Below are 18,669 nucleotides of genomic sequence, written 5' to 3'. Positions count from 1 at the left end.
CTATAGATACTCTAAAACATAGCACATGAGAATTATAAGCTCTTTATTTGTATATGTACAAAACTGATGCAGGACTCCAAAACACATGTTTGAACAGATAACAAATATCCTATTATGTTGGCTTCAACTGGCATCTGAGAGAAGTTGGGTGAGAGTACCAGGTGCAATGACTGCAGGGGTCCATATGGTTTTGTTTTTAGTCTCTTAATTAGCTACATGGCTTTGCTTCTTAAATTCACAAGCTCTCCCTAAGGAGGATTTCACCAACTTGAATGAATCAGACATTATTCTTACTGACAGAAATTAAGGCATAGTCCAAATTAAAAACTAGTTAAAAGGGCACAGTAGGACAGTACACTATGCGGTACTTTTGCATAAGTGAAAAAGAAAACAAATTACAACATGAGATGAAAATATCACTCTAAAATAGCTGCTTAATGAGGAAAATATACATAACAGTCAGTACAGATGCATTGGAACACATTTTAGTTTAGTTTAGCTCTGTTGGTATTATCGACATTGTGAGCAGAATTTCAGTTAATCCAGTACTGAAATAATTCATCTAGTTGACAGGCCAGCTCCAGCTGCCATGGGAAATGTAAGCATGTCATCCAGTCTGCTGAGATCCAATTACACACGTCATCATTGATTTTTTGCTTCACATCACAAACATCTAATAAAGTAGATTTCTGTAACATTGGGTACATTTTGATACAGCATGTCTTTTTTTCATGTATTTACTGCACTACCGTGAGCTTATGCAATACTCTGTGGACAATAAGTCCACAATTAATTGAGCTCTATCGTGCAGTTACCTATTTCACCATTATTCTAATCTTATGATTCTTTAAATTTGTGGTACAGTAGCTAGTTGGAGCAGAAGAGAATTTCGCTGCAGAAATCACCTCTCTAAATCTTCTTACTGTTGTTCAGTCCAGTGGCCGGCTGCTATAGCGGTAGCATGCATGTTTTATCAAGTAGCTCACTTTACTATAATGAGTACTGGTCGATCTTCATACAGACAAGGAACCAAGCAGAACACTTTACACAGTCACACATACGCTTACACAAGCAAAGTTGGGCGCACACTTATGGTGTCATGGCTGTGAGAAGTGAGCTTTGATAAGCTTTTGGAGCATAGTTCACTAAAACGGTGTCCATCCTAATGGTGGTAGTCCTTTTTACTGTGAGGACGATTTCCCAGTACATGGTCCAATTCTGTTGCAATGCCTGCCGTCATCTTTGGAATTACCTGCAAGACAGGGCACACGATAAATGCTGTTTGGACTTGACCAAATAATACAATAGTTATTCAGTATTATTCAGGCTCAGGAAACATCTTCATACCTGAATGGCTCCCAGGTTCTCTGTTAGCTGGGTTGGATTGGAGGATCCCAGCAGCACTGAGCTCACTCCCTCGTTCCTCAGGCACCAGGCTAAAGATCAGGGATAGGAGGAGTTTTAACAGCTGTTAGTATGATATCAAAGTATAAGATATTACGAAGAGACACACAGGATTTGGTTGTGTACAATATTTTCTTTGTTTGCTCTCACAGGAATGGAAATTTGAGGGTCCAAGGATGTCCTTACCTATGGCTAGCTGCGGCAAAGTACATCCGAGCTTCTCTGCGATATGAGTCAGTTCCTTTAGCTTGGCTTGTTGTTTCCTCCCATCCTCACTCATTATTTTCTCCCTCAACCATTGGTATGGCTGGTGGAGCAGTGCAAGAATAAGAATTATAATTATTTCACTGAATTAGGCAGAAATAATGTGAACCAGATTATGTTTAATTGCTGGCATTGTACTTTTGGATAAGAGTCAAAAGATATATGATAAAATATATAGACACAAGGCAGGTGGTCAAAATAAATTTAAGCTGTACCTTCATTGAGGCCCTGGAGGATTCTGGGACGCCATTCTCGTACTTGCCAGTGATGATTCCACAGGCCAAAGGTGACCAAGACACCACCCCCACACCTGATATAGAACAAGAGCCACTGAGCAACAGGGTACACAATCTATTACAGCCCCAAATGTTTTTATAAAAGTTTGTCTTCAGAAACTTACTATAGACCTACCTATCTTATGGTAGAGCTCTGGCAGCTGAGTTTCCACTTTGTCCCTCTGGAAGAAGTGATACTCTGCCTGCTCACACACCGGTGGAATTAGATTAAACTGCCTGGCCACAGAATATGCTTCCTAATTGAATATGAAGAGGGAATAAAAAGAAACGGGGTAGTGTTAATGAGATAAGGAACATGTGCAACACTGACCGTTGTGTTTAAAGATTATCTCTTTGTATGGCAGTGTTTCAAGATATGAAATCATTTGGGAAGTTTGCCTTCTTCTTTAATACGAAGAAGTGCTGATAGCTTCAGTAGTGTGAACAAAATAGATAACTAGATTAAACTAGAATATCCCCCACTGTGCTCTATATCATTACAGATGTATTCTTATTTCTGTTGAGCGATCAGAAATCACATGTAAGGTTGTCTAGGTCAGTGGTTCTCAAATGGGGGTACGCGAAGGCAGTCCAGGGGGTACGTGAGATTTTTAAAAAATATATTTAAAATTAGCATCCATTCAAAAATCCTTTAAAAATTGTTATTTAATAAATATTCAACAAAATATAAGTGTAAGTTCATAAACTGAATGTTACATTCAGTAGGCTATTCAATTTCATTATCATAAAAACCCAGAGTCTCCCCGATACCAGGATGGTTTGACCCACTTACCACCTGCCATCACCTGTCAATCACTGCCGCCTTGAAAACTCAAACAATGGAGTCGTGGTTGAAGCGCAGCAGCAATGCTGCTGAAAACATATAGGGACAAGTGCCGAAGAAGGCGAAACCAGAGCCGAAAAAATTCTGTCAATATTCAGAAGAATATGTTTTAATGGGATTTACGTCCACGAGTTGCAACCCACCCAAGGCTTTGTGTTTCTTCTGTGGGGAGAGATTAGCCAACAGTGGCATGAAGCCAGCACATCTTCAGCAGCATCTCAAGACAAAACATGCAAGTCATGTTGGTAAGCCACCTGAGTTTTTTTAAGAGGAAACTTTCTGAATTCAGGTCATCTCAAGACATGATGCGGAAAGCCTCCACGACATCAGCCAAAGCCCTGGAGGCCTCTTATGCGGTGTCTTTGCTCATAGCTAAAGCCAAGAAACCGTTCACTATAGCCGAAGACCTGCTCCTTCCCGCCGCCGTTGTGCTGGCTGAGACCATGCTGGACACGAACGCAGCGGAGAAATGAAAGACTGTGCCTTTTGTCAAATGACTCTGTGTGCCGCAGAGTAGATAAAATGGGAACAGATATTGTCGAGCAAGTTGTGGGAAAACTTAGCGACTCTTTTTCACTCCAGCTGGATGAATCCACAGATGTCAGTGGAAATGCACAACTTGTTGCTTTTGTAAGATACATCGATACTGACGACATTTATGAGCACATACTATTCTGCAAAGCATTGGAGGGGAAAACAACAGGAGAGGACATTTTTGATGTTGTCAACACCTTCTTCTGTGAAAACGGCATGAGCTGGAAATCCTGCAGCAGCATCTGCACGGACGCAGCAGCATCAATGACGGGCAGCGCGCGAGGACTCATAGCGCGCATTAAAAAAGAAAAATTAGCCCTGTGTTACATGACGTTTTGAACGACAGCATCAAAGTGATCAACTTCATAAAGTCAAGGCCACGTAACGCACGCCTGTTTCAGGCAGCGTTACGAGCACCCTGACCTGGGACAGAAAGCTTTGGAGCAGCTACTACCCTTTGCCTCCACATATTTATGTGAGGCCTCCTTCTCTGCAATGACTGTGATCAAAACAAAGCAGAGAAACAGACTGTGCCTGGAGAAGAGCTTGATGGCCTCCCTGCCACCAAGACTGACAAAGATTCTCAGTGAAGCACAAGCACAAGTTTCTCACTAAAATGTAATTGCAAAAGCACTCAGTTCAATGCAACAATGTTCAATGTTCAATCTTCAGTGTTGACAGTTTAATAAATCAGACACTGATGGCACAGCGCTGTGTATTACATCTTTTTTTCAACCAAAAATGCTTTGCGCTGGTTAGGGGGTACTTGGCTGAAAAAATATTTCACAGGGGGTACATCACTGAAATAAGGTTGAGAACCACTGGTCTAGGTGATGTCATATTTAAATAAAAAAAATTCTGAAACCATTCTGGAAGACATCTCGCTGTTAGATACACATTTTCCATCACTCACCATGATCTCCATTGCTGACCACCGGGATGTCCCCCAGTACATGGACATCCCCTGGTTGATCACATGGGTCATCGATCTCACTATCTCTGTAAAAAAAGAAGATATGTACATTGTCAATAATCAAACAGTGGATGGCGCCACAATCGCAACTTTAATATAACCTGCAGGAAAACCATATTAAAACTGTATTTATATTAGGTTTTTTATAACTTACACTATTTTACCATTATATACACCAAAAAAAGGAGAATTGGATTAAGTTGGTATTTTATAATATCTTAAAGAATAAAACAATTCTCATAAAAGACATGGACAAGGTATAAAGAAGACTACAAAAACCCCCAGAAATGCCTTTATGTAAAACTGGCACCTTCAGGAGTGTAAAAACAAAGATGCTGCGTGAAATGTATTCAGCCTCTCTGTGAGAAAAGCTCGGCTCCTTTTAAACTCATGTGTAAGCAGATATTCTTTGCTGGGATCATACGACTTCATATGACCAGACGCTGCAGGGGTTAAATGAAAGGGCTCAGCCAACCTTGGCAGAACGTTGCTTTTGCAGTTGAACAAATCATAGTTACAGCTGTAAGGGCAGAAATCAGCCACCGTGGCCTTTAGTGGTTTGTGTTGGCTATTTGTGCCTGGGTAAGTAATGGTGGGTGGAATAGTGGATAATTTTCCTTTCTCAAAGGAGTCTTTAACCAAGGACATCTCACAGCTCAGGAAGAATTACCGATGTTATTTTGAATGTGTCTGTTGAATGCACTGCACAAACTCTCCAATTACTGAAGAAAACAACAAGGCGATGAAGTGATTACTTAAGTCTGCGGATGTACTCAAAATGCATTAATGAAACATGTGCTACATTAAAGCAATATAAATTGTGAATGCGATATATATGAAGCGGGGAGACTGAAAATGAGGATAATGAGATGAGACCACAGAGTGTGATTAAAAAAGAGTGATTCCTTTTCATCAGTAGTTCCCTCTCTGGACCAAAATGTAGCTCAGTGAGAGACAGAGCAAGTGTGTGTGTGTGTGTGTGTGTGTGTGTGTGTGTGTGTGTGTGTGTGTGTGTGTGTGTGTGTGTGGGTGTGGGGGTAGCAGGTGGGAGGGTGAAGGGATAACAGTGCATCTGCTCGGCAACAGAGAGAGGGAGGGATTTTGAGAAATGTAAGGACAGAGGGAAACAATTTATATCCGAGTTAGAAACCTCAGAGGTTCATACAGTTCATATGAGTTTGTTCGTACTCGAATAATCCACCTCAGTGACACCTTGATCCACGGCAACATCCGTGCATACCCACTGGCTAGTCTGAACACAAATGTTCTTTCTACGTGGCCGGAGTGAGTCATCCACTCCGACACCAGATGCTCACACACTGAGCACTGTGCTCAGGTGAGATATCAAGCGTCCACCATCAACAATCCACTTACATGAACCCGATGGGTGTGTCTGGGGAGGATGATGTGGGTGTAGTTGTGTATATGAAAAACATGCACTGTATTAATTTGCTCTTGAATGTATGAGATTGGTGGACAATTAGGATGTGAAGATCACTTCCACTCACACATCTGTACAGCCAACGCGTGATACAGCCAGCGCCCAGTTAGCTTAGCTTCGCACAAACGCAGCAAGCCTGGCTCTGTCTCAAGACAACTACATTTTCCTGCCAGCACCTCTAAAGCTCACAAAATAAAATGCTATATCTCCTGGAGTCGGACAAGACCATGGGAAGTTACTGCCCTGATTAAGAAATAGTCAGTGATTTGCAAACGGATTAAACAAACAAGACATAACATGTTAACTAGTGAGCTTTGTAGGTAATTTAAGGCAGATTGTGTGACCTTTAGATAGAACACAGCTAGCTGTTTCCCCTGTTTCCAGTCTGTATACTAAACTTAGTTAAGGTAAGCTAACCATAGTTTCATATTTACCTTTAGACATGAGAGTGATAGCCAAATTCTCATCTAACTCTTGGCAAGAATGTGAATAAGCATATATCTCAAAATGTCAAACTATTCCTTTAATTCACTATTTATTGGCACAAACATGTAACTCTTGTCTTATATGGTGAAGATAATTAAACATAACCACGTTGTTTGGTAATTTAGGCTACATTTTAAAACTGTGTAGAGAATAATGTTTGGGACTAATCACTTAATGTTTGATATTCTTATAATTAACTCAATAAGCTTGGTGTTCTATTTCTGTGTGAGCACATGCATGAAATGCATTCCGTCTACGTGTTAAATGCAAATGTACAAACTGCCAATATCAGTCCGTCCCTGAGACTTCTCACACTAGTGACACTGCATTGAGCCAGGAACATTTGGTCAACTTCAGCCAGCAGGTATCACAGTGCCTTTCTGCAGAGTGAAGCGAGGATTTTGGAATAAATCATTCAGCAACACACTCTGATGTCCATATCTGTCTCGGCAGGTGTCTTAGTGGATTTTTATAGGTGTCTATGAGATGCTTTACTTGGAGGTGGTACGCATTTTGAAGCTAATGTTTACAGGGCGGTGATCAATATGTCACACCACAGGAGATATTCAACGGCTGATGGAGCCCAGCTTAGTTTCTATAAGCGTGGGAAAGAAGGTTTTGAATGTGGAGCCCAAAGGAAGATAAGTATTGAGGTACTGAGTGGGTGAGATGATTCTGCATGCTGCTCTCTATTGCTGAACATTTGAGGAGAGAGGTGATATCCTGGAATGCCCTGACTGGATGGCTTTGGGTTTGTGTTTAGTATGCTGTATGGGAGTAGCATTTCATTTGCTCCTGGCTGGAGGGCCTGTTACAAAGTCTATTTATTGATGCCATGTCTGGTCTTTTTAACCGCCTGTGTATCCCATTTTTTATTCACTCTGTCCGCAGGATATCCATATTAAGTTGATTGAATGGATACAATTTGCTGCATATTGCTCTGTCAAAAAAGAATTATGCAGAGTGACTGAAAAAGCAACATTGTGCAGTTCGCACAGTTAGGACAGTTCACTCTGCGGGCTGTGATATGCCGATTAAAATAATGAGTTGACAATGGCACAGATGCTTCTCCTTGAGGCACATTTTCTTCATATATGCTATAATGTAAGAGCTTTGGGAAATACACCATAAGGCCACATGTGAGATGAAATTCCAGCTCGGCCTTTAACCCCTCGGGGTAAAACTTCTATACAGTCTCATCACTATAAGTGACAGCTGCAACAGTAAAGAGCAGGAGAGGAAATGAGAGGGGGGTTCAATCCGGGAAAGGAAGGTGGACATTGGTTATTTGTAACACAGGTTGGCCCTGTTAGACTGGATGTAAACCAAAAGACAAAGTCAAGAACAAGTAGAGGGAAGAGAAAGAGAAACACAAAGAGAAGGATGAATACAAGGAAGCGGTGATGGTAACAAAGCGAGACTCTGCAGCCATGACATCACATTTTTTTGTCCCAGAGGGGACACACGTTGTCTCCCACAAAGTCGGAAGCAGTTAAAGTCACAAGAACCACATACAAACAGAACTCCCACATGAATGCATGCACACACACATACCTGTCAGTAATCTTAACATTCCTATCTTAATACAACTTTTTGAGCAAGTGGGTTTTTTTGTGCTATTGTCCCACTGGGCAATAGCATTTGTGCCAATGCTATTAATCCTTTTACGTTTCAGGAACATGTGGGTGTGTGAATTAATACCTCAGACACTGCAAATGTTCCACGTTTTTGCATGTTAGCACAATGACTTGAAGAAGTCTCCAAGAGAAGCTATTGAGAAAATCTTTTTTTGTGCGTCTGTACATGCAGTCCCTTTCTCTCCCTCTCTTTTCTCGAGTTGTTAAAAGTGGCCGACCCTCTACACAGTGATTTATGACAGTGGCCTTACGCCACTGTAATGAAGGATGAAGAAAAGGTGCACAATGTTTTACACTGATTAATGAAGCGGCTGTGTGGCACAGCTGCTGAAAGCAAAACAGCCTATCTATCTTAATACGTGTCAGTGTTTGTGCATTTTTATCTGTTGTCTCTCTCTGTGCAGTTTTGATCATCCTGACAGACTCTCGATCAATCGATCCTTCAATCAGATTAGACTTCTCTACATCAGTTGTCAATGGTGAAATTACTTAATCTGCAGAGACAGGTTACTAGAAGGTTTGATGGAGCAGGCTGCAGGGTCTGCCTGCCAATCCCCAGTACTACCAGTGACAGCAAGGCCCCAGGAACAATAAGTTTGACAGATTGACCTCCCATGGTCAGCTGGCTCACAGGGGTGGAAGCATGGGGGGCAAAGAGAAAGACTGGGAAATGTTTTTGTGAGCCCAGTGGGACTCCATCCTTTTAGCTAAATACAACCGGTAAAAAAAAAAAGGGTTAGGGCTGGATAGAAGAGGGGCCCAAGTATCTGTGATGGCCCAATCACAAAGGAGAAGTAATTGAGGTAGAAACTGGAAGTGTGTAAAAGAAATAAATGGCCACATAAGGTGGACGTGTGGGAAAGGCAGCACTAGCATGTTGAAGGAATGGAGCGCACAGTAGGGCTTGTATCTAGTGAGACCAGTCCAAAAATACATCATCTTCCCCCAGGGGGGGCAGATAATCCTGCTTCTGAAGAACAGGGAGGGCTGGGAGCGGGTGTAGCTGAGACCCTGTGGAAACTAGTTATCCCACAGAGACAGAGAGAGAAAGAGAGGGAGAGTGCTAGACTAAAATAGAGGATGAGAGATGAAGCAAGTCAGATTACTTGAATTGTGTGTGTGTGTGTCAGGGGGAGGGACACACACACACACTCGACCACAAAGACAATTCCTTTGGTCAAAGGCAAAGGTCACCAGTCCGGTGAGGCCGGCGGCCTTGTCTGTATTTCCCACCTTCTCATGTTACAGAACAACATGCATTGTCCCCACCAGCCCCCGGGGTCTGGACAGCAATCACTCACCCTCCATGGGAGTGTTGCTGTCTGGCCGGTTGGCAAAAACCACATCCACATACTCGAGTTGCATCCTCTGGAGGGAACCCTTTAAACCTGAAATGAGAGGAAAGGAGATGTTGAGAAATATGTAGGCAGGTCAAAGAAAGAAGAAAACAGTCGAAAGGAGTCATGTCTATTGAGCCTATTTGTTCTACTGCTGGAATAGATGTGTTACCAACCACAGCATTAACACATCAATAAATATTTCTAAACCTCAAAAGGGTGATTTGACACCCTTATAAATAAAGTTGCAACATAGCCCACACAAGCCCTGAGCATCACCTTCTACTAATAAATATTCCTGCTAATACCTTTGGACCAAGGAGATTTGTTACTTTATCATTTGTCCCTTGTCACCTTTGGACGTGGACAAGTTGGCCTGGACCTGCAGAGTAAAAGTGATAATCCCTTTATGCATCTATCACCCTCCACTTCTCCTTGCTATTTGTTCAACACTGTTATGTAGACAAGAAATAGGAATGAAATTACACTAAAATTAGTAATAGTTTGAAGCAAACTTAAACCTGCCACTAAGTATTGTTAATATAACAATACAGATTATTGCTGCGTTTTTTTTTCATTTAAACCAAAGCACCAGGTAAAAGGACATACAGGGTGAGTAAGATCCTGAGGGGACTTAAAGCCAACAGCTTCATAAACATGGCAAGGTGACAGTTGACCACATGTGACTCAGGGTCTGCCAGCTGCATCCGGCCTCGCCAATTTTTTGATCCAGCTTGCATGTGAATCTTAGTTGTCATAGTTCGTCTGTTTTGCCTAGCAGGAGTCATGGTTATGGGACTACAAGTCATAAACACAATGAGAATTTTACAAGGTTAATCGGGGTAAAGCTGAGTTCACACCACTATCTTCTGGTAAAAAAGATCTATGTGGAAAAAGCCCCACATCTATGCAAACTATGATCCTCTTTACATAAATGAATGCTGTTTTGACAGGCGGAGAAGGAACCAAAAAATTCAAAGCTGAGAGGATGATAAGAAAGGCAAGGGAACAGAGAAAAGGTTTTGCTGATTTCTTTCTCTCTCGCTCAGCATTTGCTGGAAGTGAAACCCTGTACGTTGAGGAGAGGATAAGAGATGGCAACAAAGTATTGTGAGCAGATCAGTCCCCATTCACACACAGGGAAGACCAGATGAAAGATGAACAGTGAACACAGGAGACTGTCACAAAGGAGGACAGCAAAGTAGTAGAGAGGCGAGGCAAAAGACGCTCTAGCGCTCTTGAGTATGTGTGAGCGTGCGTGGAAGATTAGTGCCAGAGGCTTCATCATTGCCCGCTAATCCCAGCTGAGAGTTTTGCTCTCCTCACCGCCGATTCCAACCACTTCTTCCTTCCTCTGTCATCTGCACTCCCGCGATCCCAGAAAACACCCATTAGCCTACATGGATCCTGATGGGAGCCTGCACCGTCATCGCGAGCAGTGTCTGCTTTTCTCGTGGATTAACTGGAATTTACTGGCTGTGAAGGAAGTCTATTTTTGGAGCTGAGAATTTTTTGGGGAGATGTTGAACCACAAAGATTTTCTACGAGCATCTGCTATGAATAATGGATTCAATTATGTGTTCTGAGAAAGTCTCTTTGAAATGATCAAGGAATTTCTTTGTCCTGTGAGTAAAATGGTAAACACACAAGCTGGTTGCTAAGGAGACTTTGACTTTGCCTTGCACCCTATTGTTCCTCAGCGCTGATCTCTGCGATTGAACATGAAGTTTGACACCCCATCATTCCTTGTTAATGTCATTGACTGGCCTGTGGTGGGATGCACAACAAGTAGTTAGGATGATGGTGTCAGCAGATGTTTCACTTTTTTAGCCAATTTATTACCCTGTGGTGACATGTGCCACACCAGTAGTGGCAGTGACACTGCACTTTTCTCTAATAGATGGCTCCCATCATCTGGACTGGCTTTAGCTAATTGGCAGTGCCAACTTTCCTTCCGCTTTTTCAGTCTGTGACCTTACTAAGTGTATGTCCCCGTCTCCCGTTTTGGGGAGGAAGTTGCAGAGCCTGCGGTGAATGTTAATATAGTGGAAGAGAGCTGAGTCACTGCAGGAGGTGCATTGCGCTGTGGACCGGATGGCGAGTTGTTAGTGGGGTAGAGCGGGCCGATGGGATGAGAGTGGTATGTCATTATAAGCTTAAGCAAGGCCCTAAGGAGGATACTGGATAACTTGTAGTGTACTAGCTTCTTAATAAGAAACCTGTAAAGGTATTAGAACTGAAAAGACAAAACATCTGTCAAGGTTTTATGTATCTAATACAGCATTCAAATTCACATGCCGATAACAATCAAAGAGCAGCGAGGAGACACAGACTGGAAGAATGAGGGGGGGGAGGAAAAGAGATGAAAGAGGGAGATTAGAGGAGTGCAGCGGGCCTCCGAGTGATGGGGTGACGTGAAGGACAAAGCAGCGGAGAGGAAATCGACTTGTTACCTTCAATGATGTGCTTTCTGTTGAGGCCTCTCTCTGTCTCTGCTCTGCAACAGGAGGGAGAGGAGTGCACGTCAGCACACATGAAGCATGCATTCACACATTCATGCACATAGACATAACTCTCGTGAATTGAAGCAGACCATTAGGCAAGCCAAACAAGAGCCTGCATAACAAACAAATCACTGAAGAGAAATGCACCCACTCAACACTCAGCAGTGTGCCCGCAGCTATAGAACAAACTGTGCAGTGTGTCTGTGCACACAAGGCTTGTTGACACTGTCTTGTCCTGATCACCAGTGATTTGGCAGTAGTCTCCCAGTTAGCAGGGCTTCTGGGATTTGCAGGTGATAACAACGTTAATTTACTCAATTAGGGTATTTATTACAGGTTAATTCTATCTATCTATCTATCTATCTATCTATCTATCTATCTATCTATCTATCTATCTATCTATCTATCTATCTATCTATCTATCTATCTATCTATCTATCTATCTATCTATCTATCTATCTATCTATCTATCTATCTACAGTTAGAAGTAATTTTTAAATGCCATTATGCTGAAGAGAACACATTGCTAAACACTTCCCTTCATTGGCCTTTTTCAGGTCAACATTTATAGCACTCTGAAAGAAGCCATTCAGTCCTTTTGATACATAATGTAGCTTTTACTTAAGTACACTTTTGAATTCAGGACATTTACTTGACTGTTGTGGCATATCTGTTTTAATTATTTTTTTTATTTTGTGGCTACTTTGGGGCTGTGCAACAAGTTATAAACACAAAAACTAACATCACCTTATAAAGTTGTCATGGCGTTTGAGTTGGCTAACAATTGCCTTTTTATACATCCAGCCAATAAGAAGCAACATAAGCATCCACTTAGATGCTAAATATAAATCCTATATTTACTCTCCTTATAGTTCTGTTTAGTTGTCTACCAATTCCTGAGGGAAATATCTGGGTCAGTAGCTTCTAATTGCTCCCCTATGTTCATAAGCTAGTCGCTAACTTTGTCCGTCTGAGATGTAGCGCTGAGCATATAGTGTACAGTGGGTTTATAAGGCTGTGTCGTCAACCAAAAAACAGTGAAATTGTGAAGTTATAATCTCCAAAATGTTGCTTCAGTGATTTGTCAGCAGTCACTTTGACATGTTCCCCATGCCTGCATTTTTCCCTTTCTATTTAATTACTTTTTTTTCTGTTCCAGTGTTTCTCTCTTTTGCTGTCTTTTGTTTTGTTCTTGCTTCATTTCACAACTTCTCTTTTCTGCCGCCCTCCTTCCTGCAGTGTTCCAGCCTGCTTAGGGTTATAATAATGTAGTACAAACACAAAAAATACTTTCCCTCCTCCATTTTAACATGTTTTCTTACCTTTTGTGCAAAATGGTAGGGAAGTGGAAGAATAAAGTGTGCAAATATCTACTGAGTGTTTGGGTGATGAGATGCTTGACAGGCCTCTCAGCTCGCTCAGCGGGGGGTTAAGTAGTTGTAATGTAAATCCATTCAGCCTGCAGACTGATTTGGTACCTTGACGATAGTCTGAAAATGAGCTTAAATCAAATTTTCACAATTGCACCTAGGCCCGACTCTACTCATCTACATCAGATACTTGAAAAGAGAACCAGATGAAGAATGTGGATGTACTGATGGAGCTACTACTTCCCTCAGTACGAGCCTGAAGACTTTTAGAAACAGAGGAAATGTTACTAATGCAGACTGAGAGCAGAATACTTCAGCATGTCAGAAGAAGCAGATATGACTCTTTGCAGTTTGGCGAGAAGTCTGAGGAAGAGTATGAAGGGAATCAAGAGGGGGTGAGAACACAGCCATGTTTAAATTTGCGTATGTGTCACTCATTTTTCGAGTGTGGCCTCCATGTGTGCGCCTGTGGGTTTTTACGAAAATGGTCGATGCCATGTCACGCTGTGTAGCTTTACGTTTTAATGTGCAGTCTGTTTTTGGTGAGATAGCAGCAACATCTGAGGAGGAAAACTCACATGCTGGACTCCATACACACACTTGCATGCACACACACTTACTTTCCTCCCCAGTAAAGCTTTGTGGTGATCACCAAGCTGGATCTCCTGAAGGAAGACAGACAGACAGACAGACAGACAGACAGACACATCAAAAGGTCATAAAAAAGGGCTTGAAAGCTGTTGTGCATAAGATGCATGTGTGCATGGACACTCAAGTGTTCTTCAGTGACCTTTTATCCTGCAGTGTGAAATGGCAGTTCAAACATGTAACTTATCTGGTATGAAAAATCACAGAGGGACCCTTTTTCTCTGAACTCCACCAAGATAGCTGCCTTGCTATAAAATCCCCAATGCTGGAATAATCAATAATTTAAAAGGATCCAGAGTTGAGGTTACTGCAGGCAGAGAGTTGCCATGAGTTGATGAGCAGGGTGATAGACATAACCGAGTCTTATCAACAAACTGATATTTTCTGTGGTGCAGATACAAGCTCACACTCACCAGCATCTGCTTGCTATTCAACTGTGAGCCACGGACAACTTTTACATTTTTACATGGTGACATTTAGATAGGGAGATTTTGGTTATTTAAAAGCTAAGATAGGTGAGATTGATGCACATTCTGCACCTTCAACCGCTTCAATTCACAATGTACAATGCTTGAAAGCAGACGTACATGAATATATTAAGCACAAGCATATTGCACACAAACACCATGTGGCCAAAATTGTTAGTCTCTTTTTCATGGTTTCTGGCTTGTGTCAATTGCAGGGGAAACCTTATACTTAAATAATAGCATGAAGTGGTTCCCAACCTGGGTTCAGGAATCCTAACATAAATGGGAAATTCTCGATAACAAGATAATTGTAGGAATGAGAAAGGAAACATATGTCTGTTAAACAAAGTTCATTTTCATCATTATATAGATGACAATGTGGTTCTGTGGGTTGGTCCACTACTTTTGTCTCTATTGGATGGCACAAAAATCAGATTGGACATTAAAGGTCCCTACAGGGTAAATCCTAACTACTTTGGTGATTCCCTTATTTTTATTCTAGTGCTACCTGCAAGTTGACATTTATTATTGTTATTTAATTATCTTGACAAATATTAGATGGACAAACATTCATACCAAAGGATGTTTGTGATCACCTGACCTTCATAAATGGCCATCATTTGTTCAGAATTTCAGTTTTTTTCAGTTCATTGGTTTATGACAAAATACCTGCAAAACAATGCACTTGCTCTATATGTTAACATGCTAACGGGTTGAACATTATACCTTCTTAACATCAACATGTTAGCATTGTCTTAAGCACAGCTTCACAGAGATTGCTTCATTTCAAATTACTAGCCCAAAAGGATGGGGGCAACCGTCCGAGACAAAAGCACATTTCAGCCATTACGGAATATGTTTCGTAAAGGGCCTTCTCTCACATGACATCACAGTGCCACCATGTACAAAGTGAGCCATAAAAAATGGTTCTCTGTGTGTCTTTGGGCTATATTGTAACACCAACTTTAAATCAGGGTTATTCATTTCCGAACATCAGTGCCTGACCTCAGGAATGCTCTTGTAGCTGAATAGGAGCGCATTATTGCAGCCTTAGGGGAGTGCATGCAATTTTGCCATAAAATACTAACATAAAGGTACAGCTTTGGTTGGCCTGTACACAAACGTTTGGCCATGTAGTGTATACACACAAACATAATCTAAAAACCTTTTCATGGAACGCATTAAGAATCTTAAGAGACTGTACTTTACCTCCAGCACTTTTTCCTGATGATGTTTCCCAGGATTATCTCTGCTCTTCAAAGAAAGAAATACACAAGAAGATGATGAGATTATATCTCAGGCTGCCATTTCTTTAAGAACATGTAAGCGTGACTGTTATCTGCCACACATCTATAGCATGAAAACCTGATTAAAAATCAGCATGAGTACAAGATAAAAGATAAACGGCAGTATTGAATGCCTGGATTTCACATGCAACCTTGAAATTAATATTCATTCCCATACACCAACAGACTGTCCTGCAGTATTCAGCGAGACAATGACCAGGCCTATAAAGATAGATTGAGCTGTGAACATAATGGGGAGCCTCCAGTGATGAATAAGATTATGTAAATCACTTTAGAGTCAAGCTACCTTTCATTTTTTTTTATGTCTCAGGTGAATAATTCTTGGTCTGGGGCTAAACCTTGTTAACATCTGGTGTCCTATGGAGAAAAAAACCTGGAAGGGCCATAACAAATCTCAGACAACTCACTTTCCGCCAGAGTAGACTTCAGCCGTGTCGAACAGGTTGACCCCGCTCTCATAGGCAATAGTCATGAGCTGCTCTGCCACCTGACACAGACAAGAAGAATTTCCCCTCATGGACTTCAATGTTGTATTATGTACAGCTATACATATTACCCAAAATTACACTTCAAAAAGGATGGGAATATTCCCTAAAGAAGCTCAAGGAGAGTAAATCTCTTTTCCACTGAGATACACATAACCATGAAAACGGCCTGGCTGCTTGTTGATTAAAGTTGTTTACTGCTCAATATATTTCCCACGATATTCTGACCTAGTTTTTGTGCCTTCAGTTTATTCAGAGCCATACATGGGAAGGCCTATTTTATCATTTTTTCTCTCTCAACTCGGCTCATGTTTTGTTTTTGTGAGTTTGTTTGTGTCTCTTTGTGTGTCACTTAGTCCCAGTGGTCATCAGGCAGTGATGAGCTGTCTCCATTTCAGTGGCATCCCCCCTTCAAGGCTGGATCAAGGCTAGATTACTAACTGAATTGAATGTTGTAGACTGTCACAAGTGCTCACTAGTTGTATTTGCAAGGTAATAATGAAAGCCAACATCTGTTCACGGGCTGTGACAACTGAATGATGGACTTGACATGTCGTCTTACCTCATCGGAGATTTGACCTCCAAATGTTACCCATGTGCCTGTTGAAGGAAACATCAAAGTCAAAGTTTTGGAACAAACTGAAAACATGCGAGACCTTATGAATTTCAAACCAAACTCGCAATCATTATAGTTGTGCAATAATTATCATTTGACATTTTGGCATGGATGTATGACGAATTGGCCTCGCCCTAAAACCATCACAGCCAAATGTCAGGGTTGATAGATTGAAAGAAAAAAAATGTTCACTGCCAAATTAGTTTCTTGTGAGTAAGCTGCTCTATGCAGATTTTTGGTTGCAGCAAAAACATAGCAAAGCAGCTTTAGGTGTTCTGTGTTTGTTCGTGAGGGAATTCTTGCATTCGCATACATTCTCTGTTTCTTTCCTTCTATAAATAGGTTGGTGCAGAAAGACTGACAGTCCCTGTTATTTGTCAAAAGCTAAGAGAAGCTTTGTGAGTTATAGCAGGTTGGAAGCTATAATTAAAGATTCATCTATCAAGAGTCAAAATATTTCTCATTTATCTACCGGCGTCACTTAGTGTTGCACACTGGGAACATGTTATTTGATATTACTTGATTCATTTTTCATTAAAGATTTTGTTTGTTTGTATTTTTCTTGTTTTAAAAAAATCTTGGGTGTTTTTTTTTTTTTTTTTAACACATTGCCGATTTAAAACAGAAATACAAGAAAAGTAACGCACACTAAGGGTTAAAGTAAGATGATGATCAGTGGGAGTAGAGTTGTTTCAAAACAGATGAAAATAACCTTTTAAGGCTTACTCTGGCTATTTCTATCGAAGAATAACTACTGTCCCGATAAAGAAACATGCACAGACAGCACTGATATAGAGTAGAGGTTTCTTGCATATAGATATAAGAAACCCCCTGCCTCGCTTCTCCCTTCAAACAGCATAGGCAGAAGTTTTTGTCAGAATTTGCAAATCTTCTGTTGTCTGTTATGATCCTGTCACACGCTGCTTTCCCCATCTTCCCACCAATAAGAAACAATGCAGAGGCTGGTCTTAAATTTGTAGCCTACTGCACCAGAAGGGTAGCAGCAGATTGGTGTAGGCTTAGCCAGATTTTTCTAAGATGGCAATGGTCACATAAAATAAAAACTCTATCAAATGATCATATGTTGCATAGAGTTTTTTCTTTCTGAACACAGGTTCATTGTTTTATTCTTTCTTACTCATTTTCTTCTCATCATTTCTCAAAGCTCAGTTTCAGTAATACGCCTCAAGGAGGCTTGTCGTATCCTTTGGCCTCAAAAGGGCTGGTGCAGACAGACAGACACCACCTGTTATTTGTCAAAAGCTATAAGAGGCTTTATAAGTTATATCAGTATTGAAGCTATCAATAAACTTTCCTGTATTAGGGTTCAGATTTAGTCTCAGGTCATGTGACTGCTCCTCTTACAGTTTCCACAAACAAGTGAACAAACACATGCACAGACTATAATGATGTATTGTATTATTTTTATATATTCTTTATAAAGAAGCAGTTGCAGCTTCTGTGAACACAGTATTTATTAGAATTTTGATATTTTATTTTTATGTTTCCTGATCCTGTCACATGCTGTTTGTTTTCATCTCACTATAATAACGAAAAAATGGCTGGTGTTAGGTCTGTCACAAATTGCACCAGAAGTGTGAACTGATTGGTGTAGGCTCAGTTGGATTTTTCTGATCTGGCAATGGTCATTGAAAATATATTTAAAAGGAATAGTTTGACATTTTGGGAAATTATTGATTGATTCCACGATTAATATAAAGATAGAAAAAGAAGCCGCTGAGCAGCTGTAGCACTTTTCTTTTTTTTTTTTTTTTTTACAAATGAAACAAATGATATACATGTTAATTAGTGAGCTTTAGAGGAGCTTTAGAAAAGCTGATTTTTTTTTTACCTTGTATGGAGTTAGGCTGTTTTTTCCCCGTTTCCAGTCTTTGTGCTAAGCTAAGCTAAGCTAACTGCCATTTGTAGCTCCTTACTTAGCATACAGATGACCGTAATATCAATCTTCAATGTAGTAGTCAAGAAAGCAAAATGTGTCAAACTATTCCTTTCAAAATTTGATTATGCAGTTGAGAAGATAAAACAGAAACCCACATAGATTTAAATGCTAAAGCCA

General features: G+C 40.8%; 1 protein-coding gene across 2 annotated transcripts in view; it reads right to left on the bottom strand.

Moving 5' to 3' along the window:
• Positions 1 to 1,162: 1,162 nt before the first annotated feature.
• kcnab1b (potassium voltage-gated channel subfamily A regulatory beta subunit 1b) overlaps positions 1,163 to 18,669 on the bottom strand; it is a 36,984-nt gene continuing 19,477 nt past the window's right edge. For both annotated transcript variants that reach the window (XM_054626837.1, XM_054626839.1), the window contains exons 3-14: positions 16,539 to 16,576; positions 15,899 to 15,978; positions 15,394 to 15,438; positions 13,690 to 13,734; positions 11,649 to 11,692; positions 9,160 to 9,246; positions 4,235 to 4,320; positions 2,080 to 2,200; positions 1,884 to 1,978; positions 1,591 to 1,711; positions 1,348 to 1,436; positions 1,163 to 1,252 (exon numbers count right to left, since the gene is read on the bottom strand). In XM_054626837.1, the coding sequence (XP_054482812.1) occupies positions 1,163 to 1,252; positions 1,348 to 1,436; positions 1,591 to 1,711; positions 1,884 to 1,978; positions 2,080 to 2,200; positions 4,235 to 4,320; positions 9,160 to 9,246; positions 11,649 to 11,692; positions 13,690 to 13,734; positions 15,394 to 15,438; positions 15,899 to 15,978; positions 16,539 to 16,576 (941 nt within the window). The remainder of the gene's footprint in view (positions 1,253 to 1,347; positions 1,437 to 1,590; positions 1,712 to 1,883; positions 1,979 to 2,079; positions 2,201 to 4,234; positions 4,321 to 9,159; positions 9,247 to 11,648; positions 11,693 to 13,689; positions 13,735 to 15,393; positions 15,439 to 15,898; positions 15,979 to 16,538; positions 16,577 to 18,669) is intronic.

This window comes from Anoplopoma fimbria, chromosome 3 (assembly GCF_027596085.1).
Source record: "Anoplopoma fimbria isolate UVic2021 breed Golden Eagle Sablefish chromosome 3, Afim_UVic_2022, whole genome shotgun sequence".
NCBI lineage: Eukaryota > Metazoa > Chordata > Actinopteri > Perciformes > Anoplopomatidae > Anoplopoma > Anoplopoma fimbria.
The sequence above is the reverse complement of the archived record's forward strand: the minus strand, read 5'-3'. Positions and strand labels throughout refer to the sequence as shown.